General features: G+C 38.4%; 4 protein-coding genes across 8 annotated transcripts in view; 1 reads left to right on the top strand and 3 right to left on the bottom strand.

Annotated features, from left to right (window-relative positions):
* Nucleotides 1-4,950, bottom strand: part of LOC133847528 (TPR-containing protein DDB_G0280363) — a 55,374-nt gene extending 50,424 nt beyond the window's left edge. For 2 of the 5 annotated variants that reach the window (XM_062282644.1, XM_062282642.1), the window contains exons 1-2: nt 4,872-4,939; nt 3,893-4,259 (exon numbers count right to left, since the gene is read on the bottom strand). The gene's annotated coding sequence lies outside the window, so the exon portion shown is untranslated. Of the gene's footprint in view, nt 1-3,892; nt 4,260-4,871 lie in introns of all 5 variants that reach the window. The other 3 variants (XM_062282645.1, XM_062282647.1, XM_062282646.1) reach the window with 3 other exon arrangements.
* A 1,665-nt stretch (nt 4,951-6,615) lies between these two features.
* LOC133847529 (ubiquitin-conjugating enzyme E2 S) lies at nt 6,616-9,570 on the bottom strand. Its single transcript, XM_062282648.1, has 4 exons — nt 9,287-9,570; nt 8,556-9,235; nt 8,021-8,491; nt 6,616-7,960 (listed from the first exon to the last, which is right to left on the bottom strand). Exons 2-4 carry the CDS (start codon nt 8,562-8,564, stop codon nt 7,808-7,810), a joined length of 633 nt encoding a protein of 210 aa, XP_062138632.1. The 5' UTR covers nt 8,565-9,235; nt 9,287-9,570; the 3' UTR covers nt 6,616-7,807.
* Nucleotides 9,571-9,995: 425 nt separating this feature from the next.
* On the top strand, nt 9,996-12,978 carry LOC133848006 (partitioning defective protein 6). The gene is made up of 4 exons (XM_062283369.1): nt 9,996-10,300; nt 10,501-10,729; nt 10,797-11,188; nt 11,247-12,978. Exons 1-4 carry the CDS (start codon nt 10,223-10,225, stop codon nt 11,652-11,654), a joined length of 1,107 nt encoding a protein of 368 aa, XP_062139353.1. The 5' UTR covers nt 9,996-10,222; the 3' UTR covers nt 11,655-12,978.
* Nucleotides 12,979-14,166: 1,188 nt separating this feature from the next.
* Nucleotides 14,167-16,316, bottom strand: LOC133847680 (lymphokine-activated killer T-cell-originated protein kinase). The gene is made up of 3 exons (XM_062282861.1): nt 15,781-16,316; nt 15,039-15,397; nt 14,167-14,848 (listed from the first exon to the last, which is right to left on the bottom strand). Exons 1-3 carry the CDS (start codon nt 16,038-16,040, stop codon nt 14,253-14,255), a joined length of 1,215 nt encoding a protein of 404 aa, XP_062138845.1. The 5' UTR covers nt 16,041-16,316; the 3' UTR covers nt 14,167-14,252.
* Between the last annotated feature and the right edge of the window lie 146 nt (nt 16,317-16,462).

Raw genomic sequence — 16,462 nt, forward strand, 5'->3', positions numbered from 1 at the left:
TATATTTACACTCCATGGTATATTTTGAATGGGTTTTGAAATGAATATTTATTTTAAAATATACCAAATGTATATATTGCACAAATATCAAAGGCAATATTTAGTATATAGCTATATCGATGTAAAAAATATTACCTTTGGTATTTTTGTGATATATGAATTTGGTATATTTTGAAATGAATATTAATTTCAACATATTGATATAGTAATATACTAAATATTGTCTGTGGTATTTTTGTGGTATAATAATTTGGTATATCTTTAAATTGTATTGGTTGACAATCTAGTATGATTTGAATGCATTGCTATATCAATATACCAAATATATTCTTTAGTATAGTTTTAGTATATTTTACAGTATATTAATTTGGTATATTTTCAATTTAATACCGCACTGTTTTGCTTTTATTCACAATGGGTAACGGGTATTTCACAGTCGAGCACACTCGAGTGTATCTTTCTTAAATGTTTTCAATTTCAATTTTAAGTTCTTGCAGCTCTGCAACTTAATTCAAATTCCCTTTCGACATTTAGTTGTGCATTTAATCGAAAGATCTTTTTAAACATAACTGAAAACTGAAAACTTATTGATAGGAGAACTATATTAGTGAGTCAGATATTAATTTGAGCACAAATAAACTGTGAACACAACGCGCAGGAGAAATGTTTGCAAAGTATTAACTCCAATAAAGTTGCAAGCACACGCAATTGATTTAAATTCAATAAAAAAGTAATTGCTATAGTTCAATATACTCTTTTGTTACACACACACACACACACGAATGAAATGTAAATGTTATTGCATAAAATTAACATAAATTAATGCGACAATGAGCGAGTAAATATTTACGTGGAGTGAAAGGAAAAATAGTGTTTGATGAGCGCGGGCCAATAAAATGCCGGCCAAAGTCAGCAGCAGCTGTGGCTGCGATATATTATATTAAGTAAACAACGCAGACATAATATACTCGATAAAGATGGACAGCAAGTAAAGAAGAGGAGAAGGAGAAGGAGAAGAAGGAGAGGACTGGAGCACGTCTTTGACAGAGAGCACGCCTCGCCGTCGGGCTTTTGGCTTCTCTGCCAGATTTTTTTATATTTCATACATTTAGTATATTTAGTATACCATGGTATACATATACAATATACGTATATTTCAAAGCAGCAAAAGTTTTTCGTTTTGTTTGCGCAAATTTTAAATAGAAATAGAATCAAAATACAAATCAAATAAACCGTGGCCAAGCACAGCGAATAACAATAACAATCACACAAAAAAATTGACATGTACATACATATATTTATAACGATAACAGCAACAACAACAACAACAACAAGGAGACTTTATTTAAGTACTCGTCGTAATGAAAAACCAACAAGATAGAGAGAGCGAGAGTGAACAAACAGCGGCACAAAAAAATGAAATTAATGCAAGTGAAAATTGAAAATGCTAAATGGGAAATTGAAAGAACATTGAACATTGAAGCGCTCAATACAACGACAACAACAACAACAACAACAACGAAAAAACTTGGCAAATCAATTCAGCATCAACTTTGAATAACATATTTGCCCAGACTAGGCAAACGTTGTCCTCCAACTTGCCTCCCGCCTCCCCATCGACAAACACATGTCAACGAACCTGCTGCAAAGCACCTGGCAGCTCCTTCCTCCTTCCTCGTTGCTCCTTCGTCTTTTTCGTTCTTGCTTTAGCTTAGGCCATGAAGCAACAGATTTAATAAGCACTTGTACAGGAGCCAGGAGCATGTCCCGCCATTATGCCAACCCCAAAAATAACGTATACGACATGGATGCCGGCCACAGATTAAATGAACAGCTCGACAGAGGAAAAACACACAGGTCGAGCATAGAGCACATTAAAGCACCGAAAAAAACACACAAAACCCAGCGAAAGCAAATCAAAATATTGCAACAACGAAAACGAGAATGAAAACGAAATCGCCAAAGGACATGTACGGCATTTTTGATTTTGTTTACACTACTCGACAACGACGACGACGATAAAAACACAAAATATGAAAAATACAAATTAAACAAGGGAGCCAGAGAAAATAGATGGTGATGGAGGACTTTGAAATACCTCGCATGCGAATCAATTATTCAAAATAAAACTACTCAAATTGAAGCAATTTCATGAAAATTCTATATATAAAACTATTTACGAAATTCGACTTTAAAAAAGAAATATGTACTTTAAAATGTCGAATTCCAGTCAACTTCGATCATAGTTTGCGCATAGTTCGCATTTATTGTTCGTAATGTAAATATAAGCGAAGCACTTTTCAAAAACTTATTCACTCGTACACTGCAAAAAAGACCGAGTTCTAAAATCAAGAACATTCCTCATAACATTTGTGTTCTTGAAATAAAAGCACTTTAAGAAAAATTACTTAAAACTAAGAAGATTTTCCTTAAAATTGCCAAATTTTCCAAATATTAAACCTGTTAAATCTTTAACATGATTTCGTGTTAGTTTAAAACAGACTAATAATCAAAATACGTTTTTCTGTTTGATTATTTTTGTGTTATCATTTTTCGCATAATTATAACACTTCGATTACATTTTCGACTGTGGTCAGATTTATTTTTTCTATAGCTTACAGGTGCATTGAAATTACGTGCACAAAACTATAAAATACATTCAGAGCTCTGCAATTATCATCATCATTTACACTAGCTTTGTAGCTTTGCCCTTTGCAACTGGATGCATAGCTAATTTGGGTCTAGCTCTGATTTCCACAATTCATTCGTGGGTGTCAATTTGGCATTAGCATTTGTTTGTGGTAACAATTTTACTGCGCTTTCGCTTTCGGTTGCAGTTCAAATTCGCAGTGATAATTGCAACATTAGGCATTAATTTAAATACCTAAATACCTGCGAAAGATGAGACGAAAAGGTAAAGGTCAACTCTCAATCCTCAGTCCCTTTACAGCGAAGGCAACGCAAAGCCTCGGGACACACTCGAAAGATGCAAAGACGCACGTAAATAAACTTGAATCAAGCGCCCAAATGTAGGCAACAATTTCTGTGTTTCTGACTTTGTTTAGCTGTCGTCTGATCGTTGTCTGTCTGTCCGTCTGTCCGTCTGTCTGTCTGTCTGCGTCCAATCAAAACAAGCCGAGATATTTCTAATTGTCTGGCAAATGCAGATAAATTCAAAATACGAAGTAAATAGTCAAAATCTTGGAACTGCTTTAATGAGCAGCTAATCGAATGATTATCTTCATCTGACTGCTTTTAAATGTGTGGGCCTGATTCGAGAGATAGAAATACTTTTAATTCTTACTCATTTTTTAATTTCATCAGTCTCCCTAATGCTTTCTGAATTAATTCCTATATCGAATAAAGGTTTCTTAACTCTCAATATTACTCCAATCTGGAATTTAGGTTTTGATGAAAGATGCAATTTACTTCAAGAAAATGATTTTCAGGTAAGAATTGAAACTCAATCACAGCTCAAATTGCAATTGCGTTTGGCCTGCAACAGGCGCTGAATACTTTTAATTACTAATGCGCATTAAGATGTTGAATTAATGAGAAAGAGAGAGAGAGAGAGAGAGATGGGATGAGCACGAAGCAACATCGAATGGTAATGTGCGTGTGTATGTGTGTGTGTGTGTGAGGAATAAGTGACACATTTAGTTCTGTAATTATAATTGCGAATGACTCGAGTACATTCACAAAAAAAAAACATACAGACATTAAGAGATATTCAGCTGTAAGTATAATTAAGGAACACAGCAGCAGCATCATAATAATGAATGTGGAAAAACGAGAGTAACGAGCGTAACGACAACTAAAAGCAAAAACAGAAACCGAAACAGAAACAACAAAAACAAAAACAACAACAACAACAACAGTGTGTATTTCCTACCTGTGTGAAACTTGGATAAGTTTGTCGCCTTGGAAGCTCCTTCTGCTTCTTCTTTTTCACTTCACTTCCCTCTTCGCTGCCCTTCTTCGTCTTCTTCTTCTATTCACTTCTCAGATGGACTCCTTAGAAACTAAGATGCTTGAAATTTAAATCACTGATGAGGGCTCGGTAATATATGAAGTTGTTCTTGATGCTTAACATCTTTCAATTTACGATTTCCGGCTGCTGCTGTTGATTATTATTAATTTATTTGTTTGAAGTTTGTGTTTTTGATTTGTTTGATTATGTCTTTTGCTTTCAAATGCAATTTATAGGATTTCTTGCTTTGCTAGTTCAAATATTTTTCACTTTATGATATGTCTCTGCTCTGGAATTCGAGATGAACAATAACAGCAAATGTTAAGCACACACAGGCAACAAGGAAACCATTTAAAAAAAAACACACACACATACACTTTCACAGAATCCAGCAAGTTTTGTTTTCTGTTTTTTTTTTCATTCGTTTTAGCACCTTAACAAAAAACAACAACAAAAAGAAAGGAAACAAAACACAACACAACAAAACAACAACAGTCGACAAACGGCAGACGGCAAAGCACGCTCACACACACATACCCACACACACAGGCTCACTTAACCACACACTGACACACACACTCACACACACAGCGTCCCAAATGTTGAAAGTTGCGCGCGCGTTTTTTGTTGTTTTCTTTTTTGTTGTACATCCAAATCGAGCTTCAAATATTTGTCTTTGCCCAACTTTCGACTTGCTGTTAGGCCTGCGGTGTGTGAGCTGTGATGTGTCCGGTGTATGTAAGCGGGGGAGGAGAGAGTTTCATTAGAACTTCGATTCTCTGCTCTTGGTTTTTGGTTTTTGTGTGCGCTGACTTTGCCGCGTGCCAAAAGAATGTGTTCTGATTGTGTTGTGTATTGTTGATGCGCTTCGTTCGCCGCTCCGCCTCTGGAGTCAACGTACTGTTTCTGCTTACGGGCAGCCGCTAACTGAACACGACAAGCGCCAAGTGTTCCCATTTAAGCACACATCGCAATTGTTCACGAACAACGAATAGCGAAACTGAAACGACCGAAGCATGCCGAAGCTTCGGCCGTTACAAAGCCGAGTCGACAAACGAACAAACGAATGAACTAACGAACGTAACGTAACCTGGTAACAACTGCAACTAGAGCTGACATTTTTGTAACGGTCAATGCGGCAAGGAGCTTTTAAGGCAAAGCGCAACGCATGAAAGCTCTTGCCACTTGCATTTTGAACGCAAACGTACAGCTTGCAGATCACTAAGCTTTTCATTTCAACATACACACATTGTACATTTATATTATACATACGAGTATGCAATAATTGGAGCAGAACGTCAGTTCTATTAAATACCCTCCAAGCAGCTGTCTCACTTATCACTTAAGTTTGTGTCTTGGTAATCAACGCAATTGCATTGCACCGAAATGGGAATGGGAATGGGAATGAGTACAAGAGGGACGGAAATAACAATGCTTACCCCACATCCTGCTTTCATGCAGCACCTGTACTCTTCTAACATGCTCGCTTCAGGTTGAATGCGTGTTTTGTGAATGAACGCACCTCTCTGTGAATGTTTGCGTTGTGTTCCCGCCTTTTCGTTCCCATTTACATACATACAAATGCACATGTATGCTTGCATGTGTGTGCGCATTCCCAGCGGCTTTTGCTTCACAAGTCTGCATAATATTAACGGTATGTGGGCTGCTGTCAATTAGCACAGCGCACTCCAGCAACAATAGCTCCATCACAGTCGGAACGAGGTCAGCCACGCCACGCCTCTCGCCGTCCAGTTGATGGGCGTTTTGGATTGGGCGACGCATAATTAGCAAAAGTGACGCTCCATGTCCTGGGTCAGTGCCCGTTAGCAAAGAACGTTGAAAAAATTGCAGTTGCAGTCAATTTTCCGGATCTTGGTTTCGGCTTATCAATAATACGTATTTGCTGCAAGTCCTTGACATTCAAGCGCAGCAGGAAACCGCATTTTTGCAAACAAATCACACAATAAATACACTTTTCTCGTCCGCGCCAATTTCCGGAACTTTAAAGAAAACTATGCGCGTCCTTTTCACTTTCACTTTGATCATACTTTCGATTACTTTGCATACATGTATCGATGTACATTTTTAAAATTGTATTTTATTTATCGAAAGATCAAAGTACCAGTTATTTCAAATACCGCGCTTTTTATACCCCAATTCGGAAATATACCAACATACCAAAAAAAAAAGTGTGTTACCAGCTTGCGGCCACCCACAAATTTCAAAATCATTATCGATTACTTAATGTTATCAACGATATTTTTCTATTTTTGAAAGCAATCGATAAGAAAGTATTTTTACCGCTTTGTGGTCCCTTATCCCTCGTAACATTCCAACAAATTTATTTTACATACAGTTACAACAATTGTGTACTCTCAAATGGCGAATTTATTTATTATAAATTTGTTGTTGGGTATTGAAAATGGATGACTCCATTTTACGTTTTGGTTTTTTGTTGTGTGAACAAATTCAACGAAAGGTTTTTGTTTTTTTTGTTTTTGTTATGCTTTTGAACTACTACGATAATTGAATTGAAAGATTGCATGTTTGGAAATCTTCTAGCCGTTAAGCATTAAGAAATTTTGTATCTGTTTATAGTACTCGTATTATCAATCAGAAGGGCACATCATTTTTTTCATTTATCATTTTTTTTTTGTTTTTGTATTTTGTATTTTTTATTATAACCTAAATGTCTAACCAAAATATGATACTACATTTTGTTGTGCGAAGTTCCCGGAAACGTGATTATAATTTGAAAATCGTCTCGTATATTTCACAATATGAATTTGGTAGTTGTTGATATAACGATAGGATTATAATAATCAATCACATGTTCAAGGATCTTCGATTTCTTTCAATTTCTCAATAAATATTATTTGCTTTGCTTCTTCTCCCTCCGTTTTTTTGTTTTGTTTTTGTTGTGTTCTTAGTTTAAGTAGAATCTTTGTTTTTAATTGAAACGCACGAATGTCAAAGAGAACAATTAAAAGAAATAATAAAACTGTAAGCTCACAATAAATATGATCTATACGCATAACGCTACACATGCTGGTGATGCTTTCTTCTTAGGGGACTGACTGGGAGATGGGTGAGTTGAATGTTTAAACTAATTACAAATACACATATAATTTATGCTACGATTCTTGAAAAATGGGCATGAAGAAGGCGAGGAGGATGGAGACGAGGACGTGGGCTAGGGCAGCACTAAATTATACATATATATATATATATATATATATATATACGTATTTATATATATATAGGATCATCATTATCTTCTTCTCATCAGTTTCGTTTCGTCTACAATCTAATATCGGTCTCTCATCGTAACTGTTATATCTGATCTATCCGCTGGGACGCACCGAAGTGTTGCACAGACTTCAACCAGAGAAGTTTTCTTGCTTCGGCTTCGATTTTCCATTCTTAAGTATTGTTATGTTATATTTACGTTTGTTTCGTATATTTAACTGGATGCATTTTCTTTGGAGTGGTTTGCTTGGTCGCTATTTCGATCATTCCTTTGATTCCTTCCTTTCATGTACACTCCTCTATCTCTATCTCTCTCTCTCTCTCGCTTTCTACCTCTCTCTCCTGCTCTGATTCAGATCTCGTTTCTCTAACGGCTCACTTTTGATTTTTCATATAGTATATCTAATGTAGAATCTGTTCATTGCTGTTCCTGTTGATGTTCTTTTAGTTGTTGTTGTTGTGCCAAATATGTAATTTACTGCTCCATTTTATTGTAGTATTTCTCTTGTTTCTCCCTCTCGCTCTGTATCTCTCGCTGTCTCTCTCCCTCTGGCTGGCTGGCTGATCTGCTGTCTTGACTTATGCCTCTCATAATCTCTTGAGCATACGCTTCTTCTCCTTCAGCAATTTCTCCTTTTTCTTATCCTGCAGTTTCTTGTCAAGACCAGCGTGTTTCTTCGTCGATGGTCCATCATCATCTTTGGCATCGCTGGCAGCAGCAGCAGCTCCGCATTTGGCCGGCTAAAAACCCAAAGAAATCGCGGATAAGATGGTGAATTGTCCACTTTGCGACCTGCTTACCTGGGCATGTATCTCGGTCATCATGCGCGCACGCTGCGAATAATCATCATAACGCTCGAGAAGCATTTTGCCGGCTTCTTCGTTAAGCGCCGACTCCGGATTGGGCACAATGAGCAGGCATTTAATCGTAAGCAGTATGTGTTTAATGCCCAAATCGGGTTTCCAATCCTTTTTCAATGTGTTCACACAAATCTCGCCATTGGCGGCCACATTCGGATGGAATATCTTGGTGAGGAAATACGCTTTCGGCGGTGTCTGTGGGAAATCTTTGCTCAGCGTCAGCTTGACGCGAAACACACCAACGGCATATGGAGTGCCAGCTGGACCATCGATTAGTGCTTGGATATCGGTGACATCGCTCTCATTGATCAGCACCTTGATGCCTTCGGGTGGCGTTGTCTCCATATCCTGCAGCTCCTTCATCACCTGTCTGATCGTCTGTGGCGACAGATTCTCCACGTTCGAATATTGCTAAAGAATACAAGTGTTTCAATTAATTCACATTCTTGGTCTCTATGCATTTTGTTTACATTACCGAACTCATGGCTTCGCCTGCTGTTCCCGCTGCCTGTGTGTGTGTGTGTGTATGTGTGTTTGTCCGTGTACTGCACGCTTGTGTGTGTGTAGTGTGGGTGTACGTGAGCGTCTTGCTCTTTCGCTCTCACGCAATAGATCTATATGTGAGTGTGAGTTTATGTGTGTGTTGTGTTTGAATGCGTTTCAAGGTTTCTCAATAGTCTCTGCGTTGCTGCTGCTTCAATGTCCTGCACCTCTTATTATTGTTGTAGTTGTTGTTAATACTGTCAAATGCTCAAGTTTTTTTTCGTTTGCAAAAAAAGCTTCAGTCCAACTGTATTTACTGCAGCGCCGTTAAGCTTTAGAGACAGCGTCTCCTCGTGCAGCAGCAGTGGGGGGAAAACTGTTTGCACTGTTTTCGTTTGCGTTTGCGTTTTTGTTTTTCCCACTATTCGCTGGCGCTTTATTGCAATTATTGCCTCGTGTTGTATGCTTGGTGGTGGCAAGTTGAATGTGTTTCAAGCTGAAATCGATTTGTTGTCCGTTTTTGTTATTGGCTTTGCGACACATTTAAAAAAACAACAAAAAAAAAACAATTTCTAGTCAATTGCACACTTCACACACGCTCAACTCAACAACAAAACACAAAACAGCAGCCTCCATTTACAGAAACCCTCGTCGTATGGCATGCGCTACATTCTGGAGAGCATATGGCATTCAATAAGCATTATGCATTTGTTGTTCACTTACCTTAGATCGCTATTGGTAATTATATTTTATCTAATTGCTTTCCACTTTTCGGCGTATTTATTGCAGTATCTTAATCGCCAAATCACAACATACCATTTAATTGGATAATTTGTTAATAATTCATATATTTACTGTGCGTGCAGCGTATGCTGCTGTGTGTGTAGTTTGTACCAAACACAAGCTGCTATCTATACTGCTTTTATGCGCAGATGCACTAGTGTTGTCTCATTCGCGCCTATCGAATTGCACACACACGCACAGCGATTGTTCAACCAATTATTTATTATTCAGTAATGAAAAAAATATTTCAACTAATTATTAAATCAAGCGCTTTATATGCTTTTCAATGCTAATATGTTTAAATCAGAGAAATAAAGTATGAGCAAAAGATGATAATGTTGCAATGAAATTGTGCATTTGGCGTTGCCACTTGACGGCAAGTAGTAAGGGGCGGTGGTTGATAGTATAATATCGATATATGCCATTATACAGTTAATTTTGAAACCAATTAAAAATTTTACCTAACTGGAGTTAAACCTTTTATATATACATATATATGTAGGATTAAATTCCAATATTTCGTCGTAATTTTCATTTTCTACACCAGGTGTAGCTTGCTGTTAATCAATTAAAATTATATATCGATAAATAGATATGAATGCATAACTATCGATGCATGTTGATTGGACTGAAAAAAAAACTAATCGCTATGTCTCGATGTTTTTTTTACACAAACGCCAACGCATAATTTAGTTATTTTTTATAGTTGTAAGATTTTGTCGAACTCTCTAATTTATTGAACAATTTTAAAAAATTGCTTGGCGCCGCGACGCACTGCATCCTTTGTTGCGAGTTGTGTTTGTTGCGTGTGCGCTGCGTGTTGCGTGTGTTGCTGTGAAATTGTGAAACGAGTGCAGCCAATAAAGAGGGCAAAAAATGTCGAAGAATAAAATCAACACAACGTCGGCGACGGCGGCGAACGCTGAATCGACGCTCATCGAAGTGAAATCAAAGGTATGCCCAAGAACAAGAACATTTCCAAATATCCCTTCTAGCTCACACATACACTCACACACAAACACACATTCAACTGGTGACATGCTGATTCATTCACCCAAAAGGAAAAAAAAATTAGTGGCAACAGTTGTCAGCTAGTTGTTGGCTTAGAGAGGGTTGATAGTGATGATGATAATAATGGTATGCAATTTGAACAGTTCGATGCCGAGTTTCGACGCTGGAGCTTCAAACGGCACGAGACTGAGCAGAGCTTCGACAAGTTCGCCACGCTCGTCGAGCAGCTGCACAAGCTGAGCAACATCCAGTTTCTCATACTCTACATCGATCCGCGGGACAACGATCTGTTGCCTATCAACAACGACGACAACTTTGGGCGTGCCCTCAAAACAGCTCGTCCGCTGCTGCGTGTGATAGTGCAGCGCAAAGGTAAGAGAGGCAGAGTTATATACATATATATAGAGTGAGTGATCCAATATCGGAATTCTTATTACAGATGACTTGAATGAGTATTCAGGCTTTGGCACGATGAAGCCACGCAATCTGATTGGCAGCATTTTGGGGCATACGCCAGTAAAGACCAAGGCACCATCGATATCGATACCTCACGATTTCCGTCAGGTGTCCGCCATCATTGATGTGGACATTGTGCCCGAAACGCATCGTCGTGTCCGTCTGCTGAAGCATGGCAGCGATAAACCATTGGGTTTCTATATCAGAGACGGCACTTCGGTGCGTGTGACGGCCAGCGGCTTGGAGAAGCAGCCTGGCATCTTTATATCGCGTCTGGTGCCGGGCGGATTGGCCGAAAGCACCGGCTTATTGGCCGTCAACGATGAGGTGATCGAAGTCAATGGCATTGAGGTGGCTGGCAAGACGCTCGATCAGGTGAGTGAAAGTTATTGCATACCGCATTTGAAGCGAATTCAAGTGTTTGTTTTTATAGGTAACCGATATGATGGTCGCCAATAGCTCCAATTTGATCATCACAGTGAAGCCGGCCAATCAGCGTACGCTCACATCGACGCATCGCGGCAGCTTCTCGCGCAACAGTCAATTGTCCAGCGGATCGCATCACACGAATCACACAAACACCTCCGATGAGCTGGAGCACGACGATCAGGATGATATTGTTGATCTAACCGGCGTAACACTGGACGAAAGTCCAACAAGTGGCGGCGGAGCAACTGTTACAGTGACAACCACAGCATCGGGAGCTGGATCAGCTGGAACAGCAGCGCACAGTCATCAATCGCAGTCATCGTCATCACCGTCCACGCATCACAAACAGGCCGCCTCGAATGCGTCCACAATTATGGCCAGCGATGTCAAGGATGGCGTGCTGCACTTGTAAAAATGCAAGCAACAAAAAAAAAACAAACAAAAAAAGGGGAAAAGACACAACCTACACACATACACTACACACCCACACATACAAGCATATAGCATATATGTATATTTATATTTTTGGTACACATTCCACATTTCCAGTTTTATGCACGAACTTGTTTTAATTTCATTTTCCTTGCTGCGAAACTATTGTATTTTAATTGTAAGCATTAATGTCCCTTATATTTTTTTGTTATATTCATATATCCTTCATGTGTTAACATTAGTTAGAGCGAGCAAGGCAGTCACGAGTGAAAGAGAGAGAGATAGAGAGAGAGCAGCTTTGAGTTGTAATTGTAAAACAACAAAAAGTTGAATTGCAATTATAACTCGATCTTGAACATTGCATTCCATTAATGTACTTTGCGGCACACACACACACCCATACACACACACACACACAACAAACTAATTCGATGTACTTACAACTTAAAACTTAAGCAAAATGTTTTGTTTCCCTATTATTTTTTTTTAATTGAATTTTAATGCGTCATTTTTTTGTAACGTGTGCGAGCTTAAAAAGTGTTACTTAATATACATGCTATACATATATATATATACATATACATATATTTATACATAATATACATACTACATGTAATGTATGCTTTTTCATTTTGTGTTTAAAATACTCGTTCAAGTTTTGTTTGTATTTCGTAATTTGTAAGCAGAAAGAAACGAGGAATCGAAGAAAGATGGAAGATGGATGATGAACAACTACCAAACACCAACAGCGCCTTTAAAAATAGCAAACCTACATTAATATACACTATACTATATAAATTATACTAAAAACTAATAACTATATATCAACTATTATTGTAGTCAAATTGAGACAAAAGACACTAAAAACGAAAAACGATAAAGAAAAAAAGACAGCGACTTGAAGTTAACATAACACATATGAGACAGGCATATTTTAGATATATATAATATATATACGATACGATATACACATATACTTATACCATGTAGTTAGAGTTATAATCGAAAAAGAGTGTACTAATCTATCCGCATACCGAATACCCTATACTTTTACCTCTTACTCTTCTTCTATGACCTCAGCTCATTTCCTTAGATTGTGTCAAGTGCAACAACTGACGCAAGTTAAATCAATTAATACACACACACACACACATAACTCCAATCGAACAATTTCAAAATATACATTACATTATTACAAACACAACAACAAGAAAAACAATATAAGACAAAGTAATATTTTGATGCATGTACTTTTAATAAATCAAAGTGAACTTTTCAAAGTGCACTGAAAACTTTATTTCTAATTTCACGATTTCTTATTCTTCGATGAAAGATGGGCGAAGGAAGGGAATAACGATTATAATGTCGATTCGATTTATGATGGGGATATATTATTTTTTATGTATAATTACCTTATTTTCGAAAAAGGATTAACTTTTCATAGCTTTATCAGACTGCATTCAAGGATTTCAAAAAATCCTTTCCAAAAATATTCTCAACTTTTTCTTAAGGGGAAATATAGAAAAATTTCGGAAAAAATCATAAAAACCTCCTTATTTTGCCCATTTGAAGGACGATCAGCATGTCCTTTGGCACACAAATAGTTATAATCTATACCACTCGATTGGTATACCTAAAAGGACGAAAGTCCTTACAGGAGTCGAGATATAAGGACTTCTTTGTGTACAGAAAGTAGGCTATAACTCATGAATGTCCTGGCGTATCTATCAACTGACCAAGGGACATTCCGATCGTCCTTGTGGAACTCGGGTTATACTGGAATTTTCAATTTCGGCCTATTTTTTTTTGGTCTCTTAGACTGAAAAATTCACAGTTTTGGATTCTGAGACGATCCGATATTTTATTGATGCCAATTGATAGAATCAATCTTTATAATCGTAGGCAAGATATGGTGAAGATATAGATATTTATGTAACTATATATCTCTAAATGAAGGCGAATAAGTTACAAGTTTCTTTTCCGTTCCGTAGATATTGTAATACAATCCATGAATTGACAAAGAAAACGTAAGTTTATCTTTGCACTAAGTAAACTTTATGTCTGGGAAAGTTGACTCATTGCTTATTGTGGTTCGTAGAAGTGATAAATAATACCCGAGCTTTATGTTTTTATCTAATTTGTTTATATTTGGAATAATGAACAAAAAAAAAATGAACAAACTTTTGTTGTAGTTTTCGTTTTAGCTATTTTCATACATATGTATATAATATATAAGGAATACATGGAATAGTTTGTTATATGCTTTAGGATTTATAACTAAATTGAAATGTTTTTGTTTTGTTTTTAATACAGATTTGAATTCAAGTTCAATTGAATGTTTAGAGTTATGTTACGTACTGTTTTTAGTTTGGCTTGGCATGCGATCAATCGTCATTTTGGTTTTTACAGCGAATTGTTTTTGGTTTTTTAGGTACACAGAGATAGAAATTTTCGAGATAGAGAGATGCAGTTAAGAGAGAATCAGAGAGAGATTACGAATTAGTTTTTGTTTGTTGGCCACATACTGTACACGCGCATAATGAACTTATACATAGATTTATAATTATAGTTATAGCGTTTAATCGCTGGAGACATCGCATGCGGTGGCCACATTGGCTGCATTGTTCTCGAAGCACTGCCAAATGGTCCGAGCAGCGGGTCGATCCTCGCTCAAAGCATTGGTGCACAAATAGAACAACTCCACAATGCAATTGTAATCGTCGCTGAGCTGGAAGGCAACCGGCAGTGGTGGACGTGTGCCATACGCTTGCTCGAGGTGTGTCATCGAATAATCAGAAATGTCATTCTCTTTGGTGTCATCCTCATCTGCATCTGTATCTGTATCACCATCGCCATCACCATCACCATCTCCATCTCCATCATCATCCTCATCGATGCTCTCTTCAGCTGGTGTTGTGTCCTTTGACGTCGTCGTCGTCGCTGTTAGACTATCATCGTTGCCATAGCTGAGCTGTTTGCGTTGCGGCAGTTCCTGTGAGCTGTCCATGTCCATGGTATTGTTGCTGCTATTAAAGGCGGCGTCCAGTTCCAGTGTGTGTGGCGGCACCAGAGCCAATGTCTCATATATGATAAGGCCGAAGCTGAAGATGTCAGCTTTGCTGTCAATAATCTCCACTTCATCGATAATCTCTGGCGGCGACCAAATCGTTGTGCCTGCAAAATGGTATAAAACAATTCAGCATTTGTTCCATAGTCTTTGTTTTGAGAGAGAATTACAAGCAAATTCTTCACTTGAAGAAAACATTAACAACAATTATGGATACTAATTTTGATTTACCGAATTATTCTAAATTATTGATTCTTAATTGAACAATAAGAACAGTCAAATGAGAGGACGACTTACCCACATACTGTAGATGGGGATTCTTTTGAAAACTGATTTCGCCATTCTCGTCCAACGGCAGTGTGACGCCAAAATCGCAGAGTTTACAGATTTCAAATTCACCCTTGACCAGGACATTGAAAGACTTGAGATCACCGTGCAGCAGACGCGCCTCACAGTGCAAAAAGTCGAGGGCATGCGCAATGTCCATGATCATTTTGAAGGTGTGTTTGGCGGGCAAGGGGCCGAGATCCTCATCGTGACGCTCCTCCAAAATGGAGCCTAGCGAAGTGCTGCACATTTCCAAAGCCAGCGTATCGATGCCCTCCGGCGTCTTGATGACCCCACGAAAGCCCACAATATTGGGATGATTGAGTTTGCTGCAACAAATAAGTGAATATTATATATGTAAGTAGAAGAACAGTTCAAGTGATAAACGGGATAAAGGAAGTAAGGTAAGCGATCAAGTTCAGCTGGCAATCAGCGACGTTGTCAGCAGATCAAATACAATTGTGCTGTGTGTATAACGGAATTATGTACACCAAATGCACGCACACACACATGAGACGCAGCAGCCTTACACGCATGCAAGGCTCACACAAGCACACACGCACACAACAAACGCAGCCAGCCACCGCCACCGGCTCGCCCACGTGTGTGAATGTGTGTGTGCGTGTGTACACAGCAATTGTTGAAAATACACACACACACACACACACACACAGACATTCATACACATGTGTTGGACCTTTGGAGGACTCACCGCAAGATGGCTGCTTCGTGCACGATGCGCTCATTATAGACCATCTCTTTTTTGGCCCGGGTGCGCTGTGTTATACGTTTGACCGCCCACGGCGAACGGATCTGTCCATGCTTGGGTGACCTGTCCAGGCGATATACACTGACACCGGTGCCATGTCCCAGTGTCTTCAGCATTGGCGATGGCGGTATTCTGATTGGTGTGCTATTGTTTTGCACGTTCTCCATGTGCAGGTTGCGCAGTTTGCGACGCGGCGTATCCATATTGTATTCTTTTGTGTGGGCAACTGGTGAAACTCGACCACGAACCGCAGCGGCGCAGGAGGTGGCGCAAGGGGGTAAATTGTTGATTTAGAAATACAAGTTGGGATAACTTCTAATGTGACGCGCACAAAAACGCCGTTTAATTGAAATGAAGGGATGGCTAAAACTAACTATCGATTACACGCGTTGTTATTGTATCGCACTGTAGCTTCAAATGCCGCATGTCATCGATAAGTTGAGCGCTACATTCAAAAAGTAAACTATTTTCAACTACACGTTCAACATGCATGTAAGATATGCTGTAATTTAATATTTTTTTTTATACAGCCTGACAGTAATGGATTTGGATCAGGCTCAAAGTTTGCTTGCATTTTTCTGGTTGCCTTGGAGCTGCGTGTTTATATCGAATGCATATTTGAAGC

Source organism: Drosophila sulfurigaster, chromosome X (assembly GCF_023558435.1).
Source record: "Drosophila sulfurigaster albostrigata strain 15112-1811.04 chromosome X, ASM2355843v2, whole genome shotgun sequence".
Taxonomy (NCBI): domain Eukaryota; kingdom Metazoa; phylum Arthropoda; class Insecta; order Diptera; family Drosophilidae; genus Drosophila; species Drosophila sulfurigaster.

Bases quoted from the DNA above. Each gene is read 5' to 3' on its own strand.
- LOC133848006 (XM_062283369.1), top strand. From the start codon at position 10,223: ATGTCGAAGAATAAAATCAACACAACGTCGGCGACGGCGGCGAACGCT. The intron at 10,301-10,500 runs GTATGCCCAAGA...CAATTTGAACAG, and splicing joins TCATCGAAGTGAAATCAAAG to TTCGATGCCGAGTTTCGACG. The intron at 11,189-11,246 runs GTGAGTGAAAGT...TTGTTTTTATAG, and splicing joins CTGGCAAGACGCTCGATCAG to GTAACCGATATGATGGTCGC.
- LOC133847680 (XM_062282861.1), bottom strand. From the start codon at position 16,040: ATGGATACGCCGCGTCGCAAACTGCGCAACCTGCACATGGAGAACGTG. The intron at 15,398-15,780 runs GTGAGTCCTCCA...TATTTGTTGCAG, and splicing joins CACGAAGCAGCCATCTTGCG to CAAACTCAATCATCCCAATA. The intron at 14,849-15,038 runs GTAAGTCGTCCT...ACCATTTTGCAG, and splicing joins TCCCCATCTACAGTATGTGG to GCACAACGATTTGGTCGCCG.
- LOC133847529 (XM_062282648.1), bottom strand. The intron at 7,961-8,020 runs GTAAGCAGGTCG...TTGGGTTTTTAG, and splicing joins TGACCGAGATACATGCCCAG to CCGGCCAAATGCGGAGCTGC.